General features: G+C 34.0%; 2 protein-coding genes across 2 annotated transcripts; both read left to right on the forward strand.

Annotated features, from left to right (window-relative positions):
- Nucleotides 1-133: 133 nt before the first annotated feature.
- On the forward strand, nt 134-13,060 carry MONOS_2366fu2367 (uncharacterized protein; the record flags this gene model as incomplete). Its single annotated transcript, XM_067872283.1, has 1 exon — nt 134-13,060. One exon carries the CDS (start codon nt 134-136, stop codon nt 12,848-12,850), a length of 12,717 nt encoding a protein of 4,238 aa, XP_067722527.1. The 3' UTR covers nt 12,851-13,060.
- Nucleotides 13,061-14,763: 1,703 nt separating this feature from the next.
- MONOS_18669 (uncharacterized protein) lies at nt 14,764-16,475 on the forward strand. Its single transcript, XM_067871709.1, has 4 exons — nt 14,764-14,843; nt 14,981-15,005; nt 15,068-15,555; nt 15,616-16,475. Exons 1-4 carry the CDS (start codon nt 14,823-14,825, stop codon nt 16,369-16,371), a joined length of 1,290 nt encoding a protein of 429 aa, XP_067722528.1. The 5' UTR covers nt 14,764-14,822; the 3' UTR covers nt 16,372-16,475.
- The last annotated feature ends 308 nt before the right edge of the window (nt 16,476-16,783 follow it).

A 16,783-nucleotide genomic window follows, 5' to 3' on the forward strand; every position in this document is an offset into this window, starting at 1 on the left:
GAAAAAATTCAAAAGGAAAAAAGAAAATTTTTATTATTACGGTTAACAAATAAAAAGTTTTCAAACATATTTTCACAGATTCATACCAATTACGAAAATTGTTAATAATCAATCAAAAAATTTTCTTTTGTCCATGATACCATATTATTATATTTTTTCCCAGTTTTTTCTTTCGCACGTATTAATAGCGCAAAAAGAATTTTTCGAAGATACAGAAATGCGAAAATTTATAATTGTTTTTTATTTGTTCCTTTCAGCGAAAGTTACGTTTGCAAAAGAGTTTTGGTTGGAAGAGTCAAAGAATGGCAAAAATTGCACATATAATGATCCCTGCTCTTCATTTCGCGTTGTGCACGAAAAACTACAGCATAACGAATCTAACTTTATTTTCATTTTGAAGAATATAAATGCTATTTCGCAACTTCAGTGGAGTTTTTCGAATGGCTTAACAATATCTGGTGCAATCAATGACTCTGCAAGTATAATCTTCAGTCAAGTTTTTTCTGTGACAAAGTTGCATGAATCTCTATTTGATAACGAAAAAAATGGGGTTATAAATTTTGTATATGTTAGATTCTCTCTTCCAAATACTTTTTCGGAATTGCTTGAAAATAAGCCATATTCACTTATTGGATCTAAAGGAAAGGAACTTAGAATTGAAGAATCTATTTTTGATGCATCTTTGATTTCAGAACAAGTGGTTTACTCATTTGTGACAGTTTCAGATGGATCTCTTTTTGTCATATCAACTTTTTTCGAGACTCGACAGACAGTAAGTCTGGATGCATCAGCATTCATCATAAAAGAATTTACGTCAAATGTTTATTTTGGAAATTGTACTTTTCAGAACTTCAATTTGAGAGGTAATAATACTGCTATATGTGTGAATTTGCCAGAAGATAGCTCAACCTTTGTTCAAATTGAAGGATGTACGTTCAAAAACATCCAATCAACAGAAAATTCAAAGTTGTTCGGACGGGGTGCGATCGCTTTTCTTTCAAAAGGAAGTGAAGCCAAATTACATTTCAGTGGGAAAAATGCAACAACTGAGTTTTCTAACTGTGTTTCACCAACTACTGGCGGAGCAATAACTGTACTGGCACCTTTTTCTGTTGGTCTTTCATTCCAAAATAATAACTCCCGCATGCTAAAGTTCCGGGATAATCAGGCTTTATTGGGAAATGACATGTTCTTGTTGGTCAAGGATGCGAAGGATCTTTCAACTATCTTGTTCTCAAAAGAGCTAAATAATGGTAAAATTGATGAATCAATTGCAATCTACGATAAAACACAGTTGTCAGCTGCTGTCGATTTAAACCTACTAACTATTTTGCTTGGAAGTGAGAGTGACGTTGTATATTTAGATTATGAGAGTCAATTTTCTTCGGGAATCAAAAATTTGGCTCAAAACACTTACAAATCCTTTGACGATGCCATCTCGAAATGCAAGTGCATGAAAAGCGCAACTTTGGCTGTATCAAAAAAGGCTGTTGGAAGTCAGTTGAAGCTGGAGGATCAGAACTGCCGTTTTTGCTTTCATATAACAATAACTTCTGCTTTTAATCTTATAAATAATCGAGTTTTCAATTCTAACTTTATTGGAATTGAAGATTACTGCGAAATTGTTTACAAACCTGAAACTGTTATTGAGCAAGAAGGTGATGCTCTTTTTCAGTCAGTGCACTCACTTGCCGTCTGTGGTGTTTCGCTTCATCTTCCTTCTTCATTTGTTGGGAATCATTCACCTTTCAGCATTTTTTATGTTTGTGAAGGAGGAAAAAAATCATATGATGCCAAAGAAAGTGCAGAATCTTCTTCCACTACCACTTCTTCCTCATCTTCATCTTCATCTTCAATTCTTTCTCTACTTCTTTCGTATGTAGAATTTGTTCTTCAGCCTTCTGACAAGACAATAGCATTTCAATTGATTGTTGCGAAGGAAGGTTCCATTTCATTGAATTATGTTTCTGTGAATAATGTTGGCTCTTTTGCTTACCATTTTGCCTTTTCTTTATTTGAAATTGATTTAAGCCACGTAAATATTGATGAATCACTTCATGATGTTTATGTATGCAATGTTGATGTGGCTGAGAGATCAGTATTTGAGTTCTACGCAAATAAAGAAACAGAACTTGCAAATTGGCAATTACAAACATCTCAATCTATTTATTCTTTCAATTCTTCATCTTCTCAAAGCAATAAATATGTACTTTCTTCTTTAACACAACACTCATTTTCTTCTGATTTTCTTGAGCCACACGCAATCCACCTTGAATTATGTAATTTCACTTTCATCAACACTTCATCAAAAACAGGAGCTGGATGCGTAACTGTAAACATTTCAACAAAGTCGCATCTTATTCTGTTTGTGTCTTCTTTGGGCATTTACAATTGCATTTCATGCTCAACAAGTCCACTTCATAATTCTTCTCTGTATGGTATTGATGATTCGTCTTCTTCTATCTCTTCAAATAGCCCTTCTCATCCATATTTTGCATTCTCTCCTTCGCATGGAGCATTTACTGTCATCACGTCTGCTCCTTCCTTCATTCGCCTTCGGAACATCTCCACTGAAAAGTGCACTGCGTCGAAAGGAAAAGGCGGGGTGTTCCATTTGGTTGGCATTGCTTCGCTGATTGCATCACAGCTTTCTTTTGTGGATGCAAGCGCATTGAAAGGCGGTGCTATGTTTGTGGAAATTCATGAATGCATTCCTTTGTCACATGGGAATTCAAGTGATATTCAGGATCCGTTGTTAGTGAAACTGAAAGAAGCCAATTTTTCATTATTTGAGATTTATTCAAGCAAAGAGATACTCAATGATTCTTATAATATTGATGATGATACGAAATTGATTCAATTTGTTAATGTGCATTTTGAAAATTGCTCAGCGTCAATATCCGACGAAGACAAAGGAACAGATGTTTATTGCATTGACAGGCGTTTGCATTATCAGAAGGAATCGTTTTTCTTTTGTTCTTCTTCGACTTCCGATGTTACGTCTGGATTATTCTTGAAGACAAATGAGGAAAGTGAGCACAAAAATTGGATTTCTACAAGCTTGTTCAAATGTTCTGAAACGGAAAATGTATTTAGTAAATTCTTTGTGAATGGAGAAAATGATGTATCAGCAAAGAAGATTCTGCAAACATCATCTTTTTCGTCTGGAGCTTCATTAAGGGATTCAAATGTTCGCATTCTCAATGACATTTTGCTGAAAACGGTTTCTGTTGATCCAATTTATGGCAGAGATGAAAGCCATGGAGATGTCAAAGGATGCGAAGATGATCAAACTGTGGCTTGTAAGACAATCCAAAAGGCGCTTATGCTTCTGAGCCGCAATGGAATGGTCAAATGCGTTGGGGGAACTTATGACTCGGAGGATATTCCAATTCAGCTGATTGAACAACAAAAAGTCACAATTGAAAGAGAAGAAGGATCGCAAGAATTTTGTGATTTGCATTTGATGAACGATCTTAAAAATCAGATTTACATTTCTGTGACTTCTTCGAGCTCTTTTCTGCTGCACAATTTTCGAGTTATTTCTGACACTTCTTTTTTACATATGCTAAAGACTACTTTATTTGCTGTGTCTGACAGCGGCGAGCTCTTTCTGACCAGTTGCACAGTTACAAGGCAGCTGAATTCACCGACTGTCGACCGATTCTGCGAGCCTCTGTTCAGAGTGAGTGGAGGGACACTTGCATTGTCAACAACAACTGTTGAAAACATTAACATGGAGGTTTATCCGCTGATATACTTCCCTTCAGATCGTACAGGCGCAGCTATTATTCTCTCTGATTGTGTGTTTACTGATATATTGTTGGACTGCACAATTGGCGGTGAGCCTTCATTAATGCAAATTGTGTCGACGGAAGATAAAAATGTGGATCTTTCTGTAACTCGCTGCAAGATCCGCAGATGCACATCTGAAGTTGCGACAAAGGGTGGGGCTATATCAATTTATTGCTACAACCCTGAAATGAAGCTATCTCTTGAAGGAAGGTTAAGTATATCGTTCTGCAGAGGTTCTTTCCGCGGCACGTTTGGAGGAGCTATCTATATGGATATCAGCAAGCACATTCCAAAGTATTCTCAGAAGGACGCTAATCTTGAACTTACAGGAAACACAGCCCAGAATGGTAACAGTCTTTTCATTCGCGCTAAGAACTTGGAAGAGATAATTAAGCAACCTCAGTTTGCTCCGGGATTTTTTTCGAAAGTCCCGGGAGAAGTTATCGGAATGGACGAAAATCAGTTTATTGATACTGGAATTGATCTGTTTGCCCTTTTAGCAACTACCAAGCTGGAGACAGTGTTTTTGGATCCTCTTGGAATGGACAAAAGATACTGCGGAATTCTGTTTCATCCATGTAAAACATTTGACGAGGCGTTAAAGCATGTTACGCCGCCAGACGCAAAGATAATTTTGAGAAGCCCAAAAATGCTTTCAGCATCGCCAACGACATTTGACATATCTTTGAGTATTTTTTATGAAACTACTGGATTTGAATCTCCTTTTTTTTCAATTGAACTTAATCAGATATTTGAAGAAAATGAAGGATATTTCAATATGGACTCTCAGTCGTTTTCTTTGCAGTTTGTTGATTTCTCCTTATCAAAAGGCAATCTTGTGAATGGAGGTGGAAAATATCCTGTTGCATTGTTCAAGACAACCAATACTGGAAAATTAGAGTTACATGGAAGTTTTGTGAATTATACTAGCAAAAATATTTCGACTTGTGTGCTGAGAATGGAAGGTGGTCGAGCAAGGTTATCTTCGATATCAATGGTTGAATCAACCTATTTATTTAATGTTTCACCATTTTACATAACGTCAGGTTCGTTCACTATTTCCAACAGCTACTTTAGCAATTTCATTTTGAGCGGGGCTGATGGAATTGTATGTGTACCAAAAGCTGCTGTTGAAGACACTGGCAACGAAAGGGCGATAAGCATATTTAACAGCATTATTTTGAATTGCTCTTTGGACAGCAATTTTAATGGAATAGGAACCTTTGTCAGCTGCGTAGGTGAATGCCAAATGACAATTTCGGCTTCTTTATTCTCCAATTGTCGAGCCTATGGAAAAGAAGGATCTGGCGGAGCACTTTTTTTTAGTGATTTCAAAGCACTTTCGATCATTGGCTCAAAGAGCAGTCACGTTGTGTTTAGCAATTGCAGAGCAAAACAATCTGGGGGCGCTCTTTATATCTCAATAAAAGAAGAAAAACCTATTAGCAAGACTATGATACTGGAGTACGTAGAAATTAATGACTGTCAATCCAAATATGGAGGAGGAGTTTTTATCATGATGGATTTTTCTTCTATCAATTGTTCGTTTATCATTAGTTTTCATAAATGTGTTGTTGTTAGTGGGGGACAAGGACATGATATTTTCATGAGGCACACTGGAAACGAAGATATATCTAAAGAACAATCACCTTTTGCTCGTAGTATAACTTCAAATTTGGAGGAAGGGAGAGTTTATTATAAAGGAAAAGAGATAGAAGGAACGCAAAAGGAATTTATTTGCGGCTCTAAGGCTAATCGTTCTGTGAGCACAGACTTTGGGGAAGATAAACCAAACTGTGGCATTGGGAATAATAGGGCCTGCAAAACGATCAATTATGTTACAAATGAAGCAAGTGGTTGGATTGACACCGTAATTTCTTTAAAAGGTAACAGTTATGTGGTGAACTCGGTACAAAATTTTCTAAATGGGGATGTTGCGATGTCTTCGGATCCCACGAATTATATTTTAGTAAAGTCAGCTTTTGAAGATGAAATACCTGAAAAAACGGCATTCATGATTGGATCAGTTGTGCAAATGTCTTTTCTCCACTTTGTTCATAGTGCCGAATATGAGCGTAACTTATTTATTTCACTCATCTTTATTGATGAAGGTGGAAAATTGCATTTAACTCGGTGTACTTTTGATTCAGGGAGTACACTTGAGGAAACTGATGAATTGCTGTGTGCTCCTTTGTTTGTCGCTAAATCTTCTTTGATTGTCAGCGAATGCAATATATCGAACTTCCATTTAAATGAACATTCCCTTATTGAGATGAAATCATTTTCGAATTTTGTTTTTTTAAATGTGAATTTATCCTATTTCAGTCATATTGTTTCATGCAAAAACAGTAAAGCAGCTGTTATTACGAAAGAACACCAAAATGGAAGCATTGGCTTATCAGAAACGCATTTTAATCACATTTTGTCTCCTGCTTCTTATTTTGGCGGTGCATTATTAGTTTTACTATCTCAAGAATCTCAGCTTGTTATTGAAAAAGGATGCAGCTTTTCCGAATGTGAATCGAACTCGATAAATGGAGAAGGAGGTGCTATTTATTTGTCCACGGCACTTTATCCTCAATTGGTTATTAGCGCTTTAAGTGAATTTTCAAATAATTCTGCACATCGTGGGAGAAATATGTTTGTGAGTACATCAGACCTCAGGACACTTTCAGAATCAATGATCCCTCCGAAATTGATGGAAACGTATGGTAGTTCGAATTTTCTTGGAAAAGACAAATTCTCAGGTCTTCAAAAACTTTTGTATTTTTTCACCAAGTATCGCGCATCAAATATCTACGTTGATTCATCGATTGGTTGTGATGATTTTTCGTGTGGTAGCAAAAATTACCCTTGTTTAACCATTACGCATGCATTGACGCATTTTGAAAGTCAATACTATAGAAATTTAGCTCTTTCGAAAATTCTATTTTTGGAAGAATCCCTGATGTGTGAAGAGGGCACAAATTTAAGTATATCAAAATATTTAGACTGTACGATAAATATTCCCATGAATCTCCCAATTCTCAACTCTCCAGAAGCAGCTATTGAAAATTTTGGATTAACAAAAATTAACAACGTGGTTATTGATTTTCCGGAGAATTATGCTGAATCTTGTGGTTGCACTTTACGTTCAATCATTCTCAGTAATGGAAAAAATGCTGATTTAAGGCTATCTGGAGTCAGCTTTCGAAGTGGAGGTACGCTTATATCTCGGGCGTTCAACGTTGTATATATTGGAGGAGGAAAATTCTTTACAAATAATATTGAAATTGATACTCAAAACTCACAAAAATTGCATTATTCTCCATTGATCTTTGTATCTGCCAATTCAAAATTCGCTTTTGAAGCAAGAAAATTTAAGGCTAATAAAATTGTTGCTTGCAAAAGTGGATTATTTGAAATCTATGCGGATGAATATTCTCTCCTCCAATGCTCCTTTTCGCGCATCACATCAGATATTCAATCTTCGATTTGTGTTGTTGAAGAGAGCCAGACCGCTATCATTGAAGAATGCACTTTCCATGAATGTGGAAATAATCTGAATGATAATTCTGTTTCTTTTGGAGGGGTTATAAAAGTGAAAAAGAATTCGAATTTGTGTGTAATTAGCGACACAAAGTTTATTGAATGCTTTGTTGGTTGTGAAGCTGGGAGAGGAGGAGCTATTTATGTTGAGCCTGGAGCAGGAAGCCTTAGTATAAAATCTTCAACTTTTATTTCTTGCTATACACATTCAAATGTTCTTTCGATGGGAGGTGCCTTGTTCATTGGTCAGATGAAGCAACCTCCAGTTCTCAACCAGGTTTCTTTTCAGAGCTGCTCAGCATATTGTGGAGGGGCTTTATTTCTCGATTCTTCCAGTTCTGAATTAACTGCTTATCTGTTTAGCTGTCTATTTGATAACAATAAAGCATTTGAAAATGGTCATGGATGCGACATCTTTTTTATTGATAGAGGACACAATGAACTTACCAGAGATAAATCTCCATTTATCAAATGTATGTCTAATTCAAAAAGTGACGAGCGATTCTTTTATGAGCATGATGATATTCAAGTTGGAAGGAAGGATTTTATAAGCGATTTAAGCATAAAACGAAATGTTCATCCAAAGAAAGGTACTGACGACAAGCAATGTGGGGTTGATAAAGAAAATTATTGCAAAACAATAGGCATTGCTGTTTCTCTTTGTGTGGATTGGACTGATTGCTCGATATTCGCAGCAGACAAGCTGTTTGACACAGAAACAACCACTATCAACATTGATAAAAAAATAATTGTAATTAAACCTATGGAAGATGTTGAGAAAAGCACAATTGTAACTGTTTTTAAAGAAAAGCAGTCTCTATTTTATATTAACACTAATGGAAACTTACATTTGCAGTCATTTGCCTTAGAACATGATACATCTGTTTCGGCTAATTTAGAATCTCCATTATTTTATATGCACGAAGGAAATCTTTTGATGGTTATGTGTGAGATTTTTACAAAGCAAATTCAATTTAAAAGTGAAGCATTTCAAAAGCCAATCATACAATGTTGTGATTCTAGTATTGTGATTTATGATAGCTCTATATCATCATTCACTTTGGAAGAGCACGCATTTATTGGTGTTTTTAACTCTAAGTACATTACTCTGAAATTGCAAAACTGTAATTTTAGCAATATTGAGAAATTAAAGGGGGAAAAAGGAGCTGTTTATTCTCTAAGTGGTAGTACTATTTCTCAGGCAATAGAAATTCAAGAAGTTTCTTTTAATGGAATCAGAGCTTTTGATTCAACGAAAGGAGGCGCTCTTTCATTTGAATTGAATTCATTTGAAGATTACTTAACAATGAGGCAAGCTGGTGGAGAATATAAGCCAAACACTTTCGAAGGATGCTGCTCAAGGTTGTACTCAAGCTATGGTGGTGCTATCTTTTTGAGTGTTGTTCATATGTCGTACAATTTGCACTTTACTTCTTTTTCTGCGCCATCTGTAACGAATCCTAATTCAGCGGAATTTGGAAGAGATCTTTTTATAAAGGCGGAAAATTTGCCAATATTTGTACAGTTTGCAGGTATATTAAGAGAGACATGTTCTTGGATTCCAAATTCAGTTGTTGGATGCGATTCGGATAGCATTGATAAGCCTGTTGATTTGATTTGTTTGTTTGGTGAAATGGTGTATGATTTATATGTGGGTAATGCAGGATTTGATAATAAAAATTGTGGATTTTCTTTATCAAGCAAGTGTAAAACCCTGGAGTTTTGTCTTCGATGTTTGAATAATGAAAGGGATTGCTCATTATTAATTGATGAAACTTTAAAGATAAATAGCATAAAGTTTGATGATTTTTTTAGACTTTCCATTTTATCTGCGAGCAAAGTTCGTCAAAAGGCTTTATTTAGCTTTTCAGCAATTTCATCTTTGGAAATAGAAGATATTGGCTTTGTTGAAGTTGAAAATCAACTAAAGCTTAGTTACTTGTCATTTGATTTGCCTCAAAAATTCATTTCTGTCGGTTGTTGTAATTTTATTCCGAAAGTGTATATTGTTGTTGAAGGAAAATATTCGAGCTTGACCATCAGTTGCTGTGATATTCCTATTCCAGAAAAGGAAAGCTTGTTTCATTTTGAATTACCATTCGTAAAGGTCATTGGAGGAATACTTTGTATCGAATCTTTATTTATCTGCTACAATAATTCAGGCAAAGAATGTGCACGTTTTACAAGCAATTTTATTGAGATTGAAGATCTTTATGATGAAAATGAAACGATTATTTCTTCAGTTTCTATTTCTGTTTGTACATTTCGTTCAACTTTTTCTAAGGGATCTCTCGTTTCGTCATCTTCTTCAGGGTCAGTTGGATTTCGAGAAACTTTTGCTAATAACTGTTCAGTTCAAGGGGCATGTATCTTTGGCGCATTCTCAAAAGGTGAACTTGTGATTGAAGATACCATTATGAATGAATGCTCATGCTTTGGAAATAATGAAAGCATTTTGATAAGTGTTCATGGGATTGATAATAACAGTCCAAATATCAAGCTTTTATCCTGTTCCTTCAAGCATATTCAAATGATTAATAACTCGGAGATTGCTTCTGCTATACTCATTGTTGACGTTGGGGAATTAATGATTGAGAATTGTCAGTTTTATAACATTAATACATTTGGATCAGGAGGAGCATTGCATTTGGAAAGAATTGGCAGCAAAAGTTATATCAAAAACAATTATTTTTACGGCAATTCAGCTCAAAATGGAGGGGCCATTTATATATTGACAGAAAATTTGAATGATTCTGGGACAATTTGCTGCTTCTTCGAAAAGAATGTTGCTTATTCGAGAGGAATGGATGTATATTTAGATGATCATCGTGCAGAGCCCGTTACAGAATCGAATAATCCATTTCGTGAGAGTTGTACTTCAACTATCAATGAAAGTACACTGTTTCACAATTCAAGTTTATTAAATCGTACAGAATTTGGATGGATAAAGTATGCTGAAATTGAAAGAAAAGTGGCATCTAACGCTTCAAAAGGTATTGATAAAGAATACTGTGGATATGTTAATGAGACAAAATGTGATACAATTGAAACGGCTGTGAAGAGGACGAAAGAAATTGCTGAATGTACTGTTGCGTTAGATGGGCTCGTTTATGAAAACGAAAAGGAATCAATAGTTGTGGGTAGCAAAAGAATACAGATTAAAGGAGAAAGTGAGAAAGAAACAATTCTTGTATCCAACTTTAAAAAAAGAGTTGATTCTTTTTTTACTGTTAGCTCCGGATCGTTGAAGTTGAAAATTTTAGAAATACTTTTAGATCCATCGTATGAAGGAACTCGAACTAGCCCTGTTCTTTTAATAGACGGCATAGGAACTGGATCCACCGTATTGGAGAATTGCACGTTGACTTCAGATTATATTGAAACTTCAGTTAGTCGACCTGTGGAAGCGAATTTGTTCATTGCTAAAGGTGGAAGTTTGAAACTCAAAAATGCGACAATTACAAATTTATTCTTCAAAAATTATAACCTTATTTCACTAATCAACAATTTCCAAATGCTCTCCCTGGATTCAACTGTGTTCAAAGATATCACATTAAATGGAAACGTTTGCTGCGTGTCAATTGATTGTTCGGAAGATTCAAAAGCAAGAATTGACTTAAGAAATAGCGAGTTCTCTCGAATTCTAGCAAAAGATTCAATTGAGGGTGCTGCATTATTTGTCCGTCAAGCAAAAAGTTCAATATCTATTACTATTTCAAAGACAAAATTTACTAAGTGTTGCAATAAGGAAGGAGATGGCGGAGGAAAGGGAGCTGGTGTTTGTGCAATAATTGATCAACAAGCAGAAAATTATGTACCAATGAAATTTTCTTCAGTTGAGTTTGCAGACAACTCTGGCTGTGCTGGGAATAATATATTCATTCGTTTCAAAAACAGTTTAGAAAGTTTTAATGAAATGATCCGCTTCGATTTTGATTTGAAAAATTATTATGGAGTTCGTCATTTATTTGAAGTTGAGGATGCAAATGGAAAAATATCAGATTTAATGGATAGAGGTTCAATAATGCTGTTGCCGTATAGTTCAGACTCAATATTTATTTCCGATGAGCATTCTTCTGATTCAATATTATGCGGAGAAAAGTCATCACCTTGCTCAACTATAAATAGAGCAATCGAGCATGCCCAATCAAATGCGAAATCAAAGATTAGCATTGTTTCAAAGTTTTCTTTTCATTACGGAGTTGTATTTGAATCTGGCATAATGCTTGAAGCAGAAAGCAATGAAAGAGTTTCGTTCTTTATCAATTCAGATACGAAATTTTTGGATAGCGTTGCTTTCCGTGTGAGATCAAATTTTTCAATGTCACGACTGAATATTCTTTATTCAGGTTTTGCTGGCATTATGTATTTCACGTTTATTGAATGTGCAGGTGCTTTACGGGTTGTGAGGATATCAGATGTGAGCTTTGCTCCATTAGAATATAGAGATGTGTTCATTCAGCCAGTTTTTTTAAGAACAAAAGATTATTCTACTGTTTATATAGAAAATTCCACTTTGTATGGCCTTTTGAAACAAAAGAACGTCAATTTGCAATTGATAGATTCTGAAAGATCTGAAATGTGTTCATGGACTCAAAATGAATCGCTAATTATGATAAATGAAAGAGCAGAAGTTACACTAATTAATACAGATATAAGGAATTCTTCGTACGGAGGAATATTAATGGATAATGGAAAGTTGTTTGTTCAGTCAGCTACATTTGCAAATAACAAGAAGAGGGAAGTGACTAATTTTGAAAATCTGCGCCATAATATCTTATGCTCATCTGGCGAGTTATTTATTGAAAAGATGAACGTTGGAGATTCTGAAAACTCAGAAAATTTATGGATAAGTTCAAATCAGAAGAGCTGCTTTCTTTCTGGAAAAGAATTTCTTCAACATAAGTCTGAGTTATTTGTTCCTCATTTGCTCAATGTTTCCAAAAGTGTCTCTTCAAATTTGCAAAATTACAATGGACGTGAAGGAATTGAAATTCTTAATAATAATCGAAAACAAAAGAATTTGGATATTGGGCTTTTTATATATGGAAAATCTTTATTTCCATGCAGCCTAAAATGTGAAGTTTGTCATCACAAAAAAGACGAGCAATGCATTTGGCATCAATCATCTTTTGATGTAATTAATGAAACGTTTGCCGTTGCAATGGCAAAAGAAGAAGACGTCACAATAGCTATGGATGAAGATGAAACTGTTTCAAGAATTTTATTTGGGAATGGTTACAGTACAGACACTGCAGTTTTAGAAGTGAAGAATCACGGTAATCCAGAGCCTAGGAGCGATAGCCCAAAATTATCTAGAACCGCACTTATTTTAATTATTGTAAGTTCTGTTGTTTTGGTTGTCATGGTTATAACAATGATTGCATTCATTGCTAGAGGAATTCGTCATAAAAAAAAGAAAGTTAAGAACAGTCCACGATTTTCACTTTTGACTTCATATCCAATTGTAATTTCTCAAGAAGAAATTGAATGTGCTGCAAAGCCATTACTTTCTGTTCAAGGATAACTGTAATTAAGATTTATTAAAAATGAAAATAGAATGAGATTATCTTTATATGTAACTTTATTTTGAAGTTTCTTTGACATGTTGATTCAATTCTTAATTTTTTAAACAGTATGAGATAATATTTTTAACATTTTTTTATGGGATTATAAAATTTAAAAAAATAGCATTCGGTAACATTTGTTTAATCAATAAGCATGATTCACGCAAATCAACTTCTTGATGTTGTGTAAAATTATTTTATGATTCTTGTTGTTCTTTTTTTAACTATTTTTAAAAGAAGGATTTTCACAAATAATTAAACTTTTTTTGATGAACGACAAAATATCACTGCTTATATCAATTGATTTGTTATTTTCTGAAAAGAAAAGAAGGGCAGTAAATGTTTATTGTTAATAGAGTTGTTTATTGGTTCACATTGTTTTAAGAAAAGCCACTAATTCTCTCACAATCGAATTGAATGATTTTTCAGCTTCTGAAGTATTAAGCATGTTCTGTTCATTTCCTCCTCAATTCTTCTTTAAAAGGAAACCTGACAGATTATTAACATATCAGTAAGCCTTTCGATTATAGAAATATTTTGACGTTCAAAGCTTCGAAAGATCGTTTTTCATTATGTCTTAGTTCATTTCTCATTTTTCCCATTCTCCCTCTTCTCCATAATTTGTGAACACATCCATCTCCATCAAGACAGTCAACAAAGCAAGCGTTCATGTTCTTGTTAATAACTGTGGCAATAACAAACATCTTTGAAATAGCATTCCACTTTTGGTTTTTCTTTTCTGTTTCTGTTCTTTCTGATCTATTTGAGCACTTATCACAGAAAGATTTTTCAAAAGATATCGAGGGTATTCTCTATTGAAAGGAGAAATTGAAAAAGAAATATCTGTATATTTAGAATGCTGAATAATAGATCAACATTTGTTCTTTCAATTCATTGCTTCAAAGTCTAATAGTATTAATCTGACTGATGAAGGAATTGAAGAGTTTTCTGAGAAGAAACTGTTGCTGAATGAAAAAAGAATGAATAAAAAATAGCAATTTTTCAGCCATTTCGATGTGTTTTGAGCAGATAAGAATGAAATATCAGAGTCCTTTCTCTGTCCAATGCGCAACACTTCCAAGAAGGAAGTGAATCTCATAGATTTTTGCTTCTTTTTGCAATTGCGAAAGATATTTCTTCATTATTCATGGAAAAAGAAGATATTTAAAAAATGATGAAAAGTCTCATATTGAAAAAATGCATATTCAATTTAAAGAATTCACTTGCTCCTCCAATCATCAAAGGAGAAGACTGTTCAATCACTGATGCTTCACATCTCCATTTCCTTTCTTTCCCAGTGCACCTTTCTCCATCTTCCTTTTTTCCCACATTAACATCCTGCATTCAATGTTGTCATCAACTTTTTTTTCTGAAAAAATATTTTCTTTCCGAGTTGTGTACAATTGTTGGTTCACTTCGTTTCGTTCTCATCCAAATGCTTTGAAATCGAATTTGTTTTCATCACGTTCCAATTGAATAAAAAAAATATGCAATTCCCATATGCTTGTTGAATCTCAGCGCCCAGCTCTCTTCTGATGCTCTGGTCAAAAAAAGCAAAGGAATGGAAATTTTGACAATTTATCAGATTCCTTGACTTTTAGAAGGCCATAAATGGAAACATCTTTAAAATGAACAAGAATAATAATAAATGCAATCACCATTATTTTCATATGTTGTTTTGGAAAATGAATTTCCTTCAAAGATGCTTTTCATAAAAATAAACTCTCTCATTTCCGTTTTCATTCCCTCTCTGTCACCAGCTCGTGCCATCACTCAATATCATATCACCCATTCCGCAGAAAATATTCACTCAGTAATCTTTCATCTTTCAAATAATTGTCTGATTCAAACAGCACTGTTTGATCAAAGAATCCATAACAAATAAAGAAAAAGATAAAATTTCACATTTTCTCTTCATAATCTCTTGCCAAAATGCAAATGGAAAAATATATGGTATGAAAGCTGATATTTTCATGGTTGCTTTGAGGAAATATTTTGCGCCAATTTCTTCCTTCCAAACATGTGAACTTTCAATGTGAATGGTTGAATTATTATTGCTTTCTTGAACAATTTTAAAAAAAAATCATGAGACACACTGCACAAAAATGTTCAAAAGTTTGCGATTGTTATTACAAGTGAATTCTTGTTTATTGCATTTTTCTTTGTTTTTATTGAAGAATTGTTTGAGGAGCTTGAAGGTTGTGACGAAGAACAAAAACGTAAAATTAAAGAAATGAATGAAACAATTGATGGAATGAATAAAGAAGAATTTAAATCTATTTTAACCGAAGAAATATTCAACAAAATATCCAAAATGATAGAGGATAAAAAAATGTCAATGGAAAATGCAATTTTGCTGCTGAAACACATTGGATATTGCAAAGCGCTTGAAAATGTATATGTCCTATGCTTTGAGAGATCTTCGTTGTACAAGAGATTTAAAGAGATGATTATTGAAGAAGAAAAGAAAAAAGAGGAAAAGAATGAAATGTTTTTAGCTGATCTTTGCGAATGTTATATTTCTTTGAGCTATGATTACCCACCTGAATTTCTTTATATATGTGTGACTTGTCTTCTGAAAGTTGCTTTGAAGAAAGAGGGAGATGAAGAAGCACAAAAAGAAGCGGAAATAGCGTTATTGGCTTTGAGCAAAGCTGGGTATTATGTGTGAAATTTTCTATGAAATTTTTAACGTTTTTGAATTTTCTATCTTGTTTTTTATTAGGAAATTAGACAAGAACTTTTCCTCAAAGAAATCAAAGAAATCATCAAATGTCATCAGGAGAATCACAATCTCACTCGGCTTGCCTATCTGTCTGCTTGGGACTTTTTGTTTTTCCGACTTTCCAATGAAAGAAGCTTGGAAGAAGTGATTACGAAAGAACTGCATTTTGCGAGAGAGGCAAGAAGAGAATTGGAAGAGCTGATGAAATGCATGGATTGGACGAGAAAGGAAGACAGAGGAAAAGAAGCGAAAGATATTCTAATAATCAAGGGATGGCTCCATTTAATTATCTGTAACATATTATCAAGCAAATTATGGAACGAAGAACTTGTTGGACTTATAAGGAGCATTATTCAACTGCTTCGATCCATGAAAAACAGATTCAGAGACATTCGAATTCAATGTGTTTTTTCCTTGAGATGTTTAGTTGTAAACAAAGCTTGTAGTGTTGAGCACTTGTTGAAAGGAGGAGCAATTGATGTCATTCTAGAGGAGATTAGGCAACCAACATTGGATGACAAAATAGTAAATGAAAGCTTGTTGTTCTTTATGAATGTTTCAGAAAAATTGAAAGAAGAGAAGAACGATGAAATGGAAGAAGCGAAAGAGAAAGAATTGAAAAAGAAAGTATTTGAAAAGATGGAGGAAGAAGGATACGAAGATACCATCACAAGCTTTAATAGGACTCTTTCTTCATTGAAAGAGCAATATAGTAATGGATTATCGTTGAATATTTCTGATCACTTGCTAATGTGAAGAAATGAGACGAAATGAATTTTGAAGCTTTAACATTTCCATTTTTCTTTTTTCATCGTTTTATAAAATAGAAAACAACCAACAATATGAAAGATATTTTTCAATAACTATATTCTTTCATTCAACTTCATTTTTATGAAACGAAAAAAATAAGTTAATGTCAAAATTTTTGCCAATCACATTTTTAATCTTTGCCTTTTCTTCATCAACCATCCATAAATGACTATCTGCTTTGAATTTTCAAGAAAGAGATCAATGAACGTTTGTTCTTTCATCTGCATATTTTTTTTTCTTTTATCTTTTTGAAAACTTTGCTTTTCTCCGCTCTTCCTTTGTTTCTCCAAATTCCTTCTGATTTCATTGAACTCAAGTGGAAAAATCAAAATTCAGTGAACAAAAAGAGGTCTTTTTT

Source organism: Monocercomonoides exilis (genome assembly GCF_001643675.1).
Source record: "Monocercomonoides exilis strain PA203 chromosome Unknown scaffold41-876177, whole genome shotgun sequence".
NCBI classification, from domain to species: domain Eukaryota; phylum Preaxostyla; order Oxymonadida; family Polymastigidae; genus Monocercomonoides; species Monocercomonoides exilis.

Excerpts from the sequence above, each read along its gene's own strand:
- MONOS_18669 (XM_067871709.1), top strand. The coding sequence starts at position 14,823 with ATGCAAATGGAAAAATATATG. Across the intron at positions 14,844-14,980 it reads TGCAAATGGAAAAATATATG|ACACACTGCACAAAAATGTT; the intron begins GTATGAAAGCTG and ends AAAAATCATGAG. Across the intron at positions 15,556-15,615 it reads TGAGCAAAGCTGGGTATTAT|GAAATTAGACAAGAACTTTT; the intron begins GTGTGAAATTTT and ends GTTTTTTATTAG.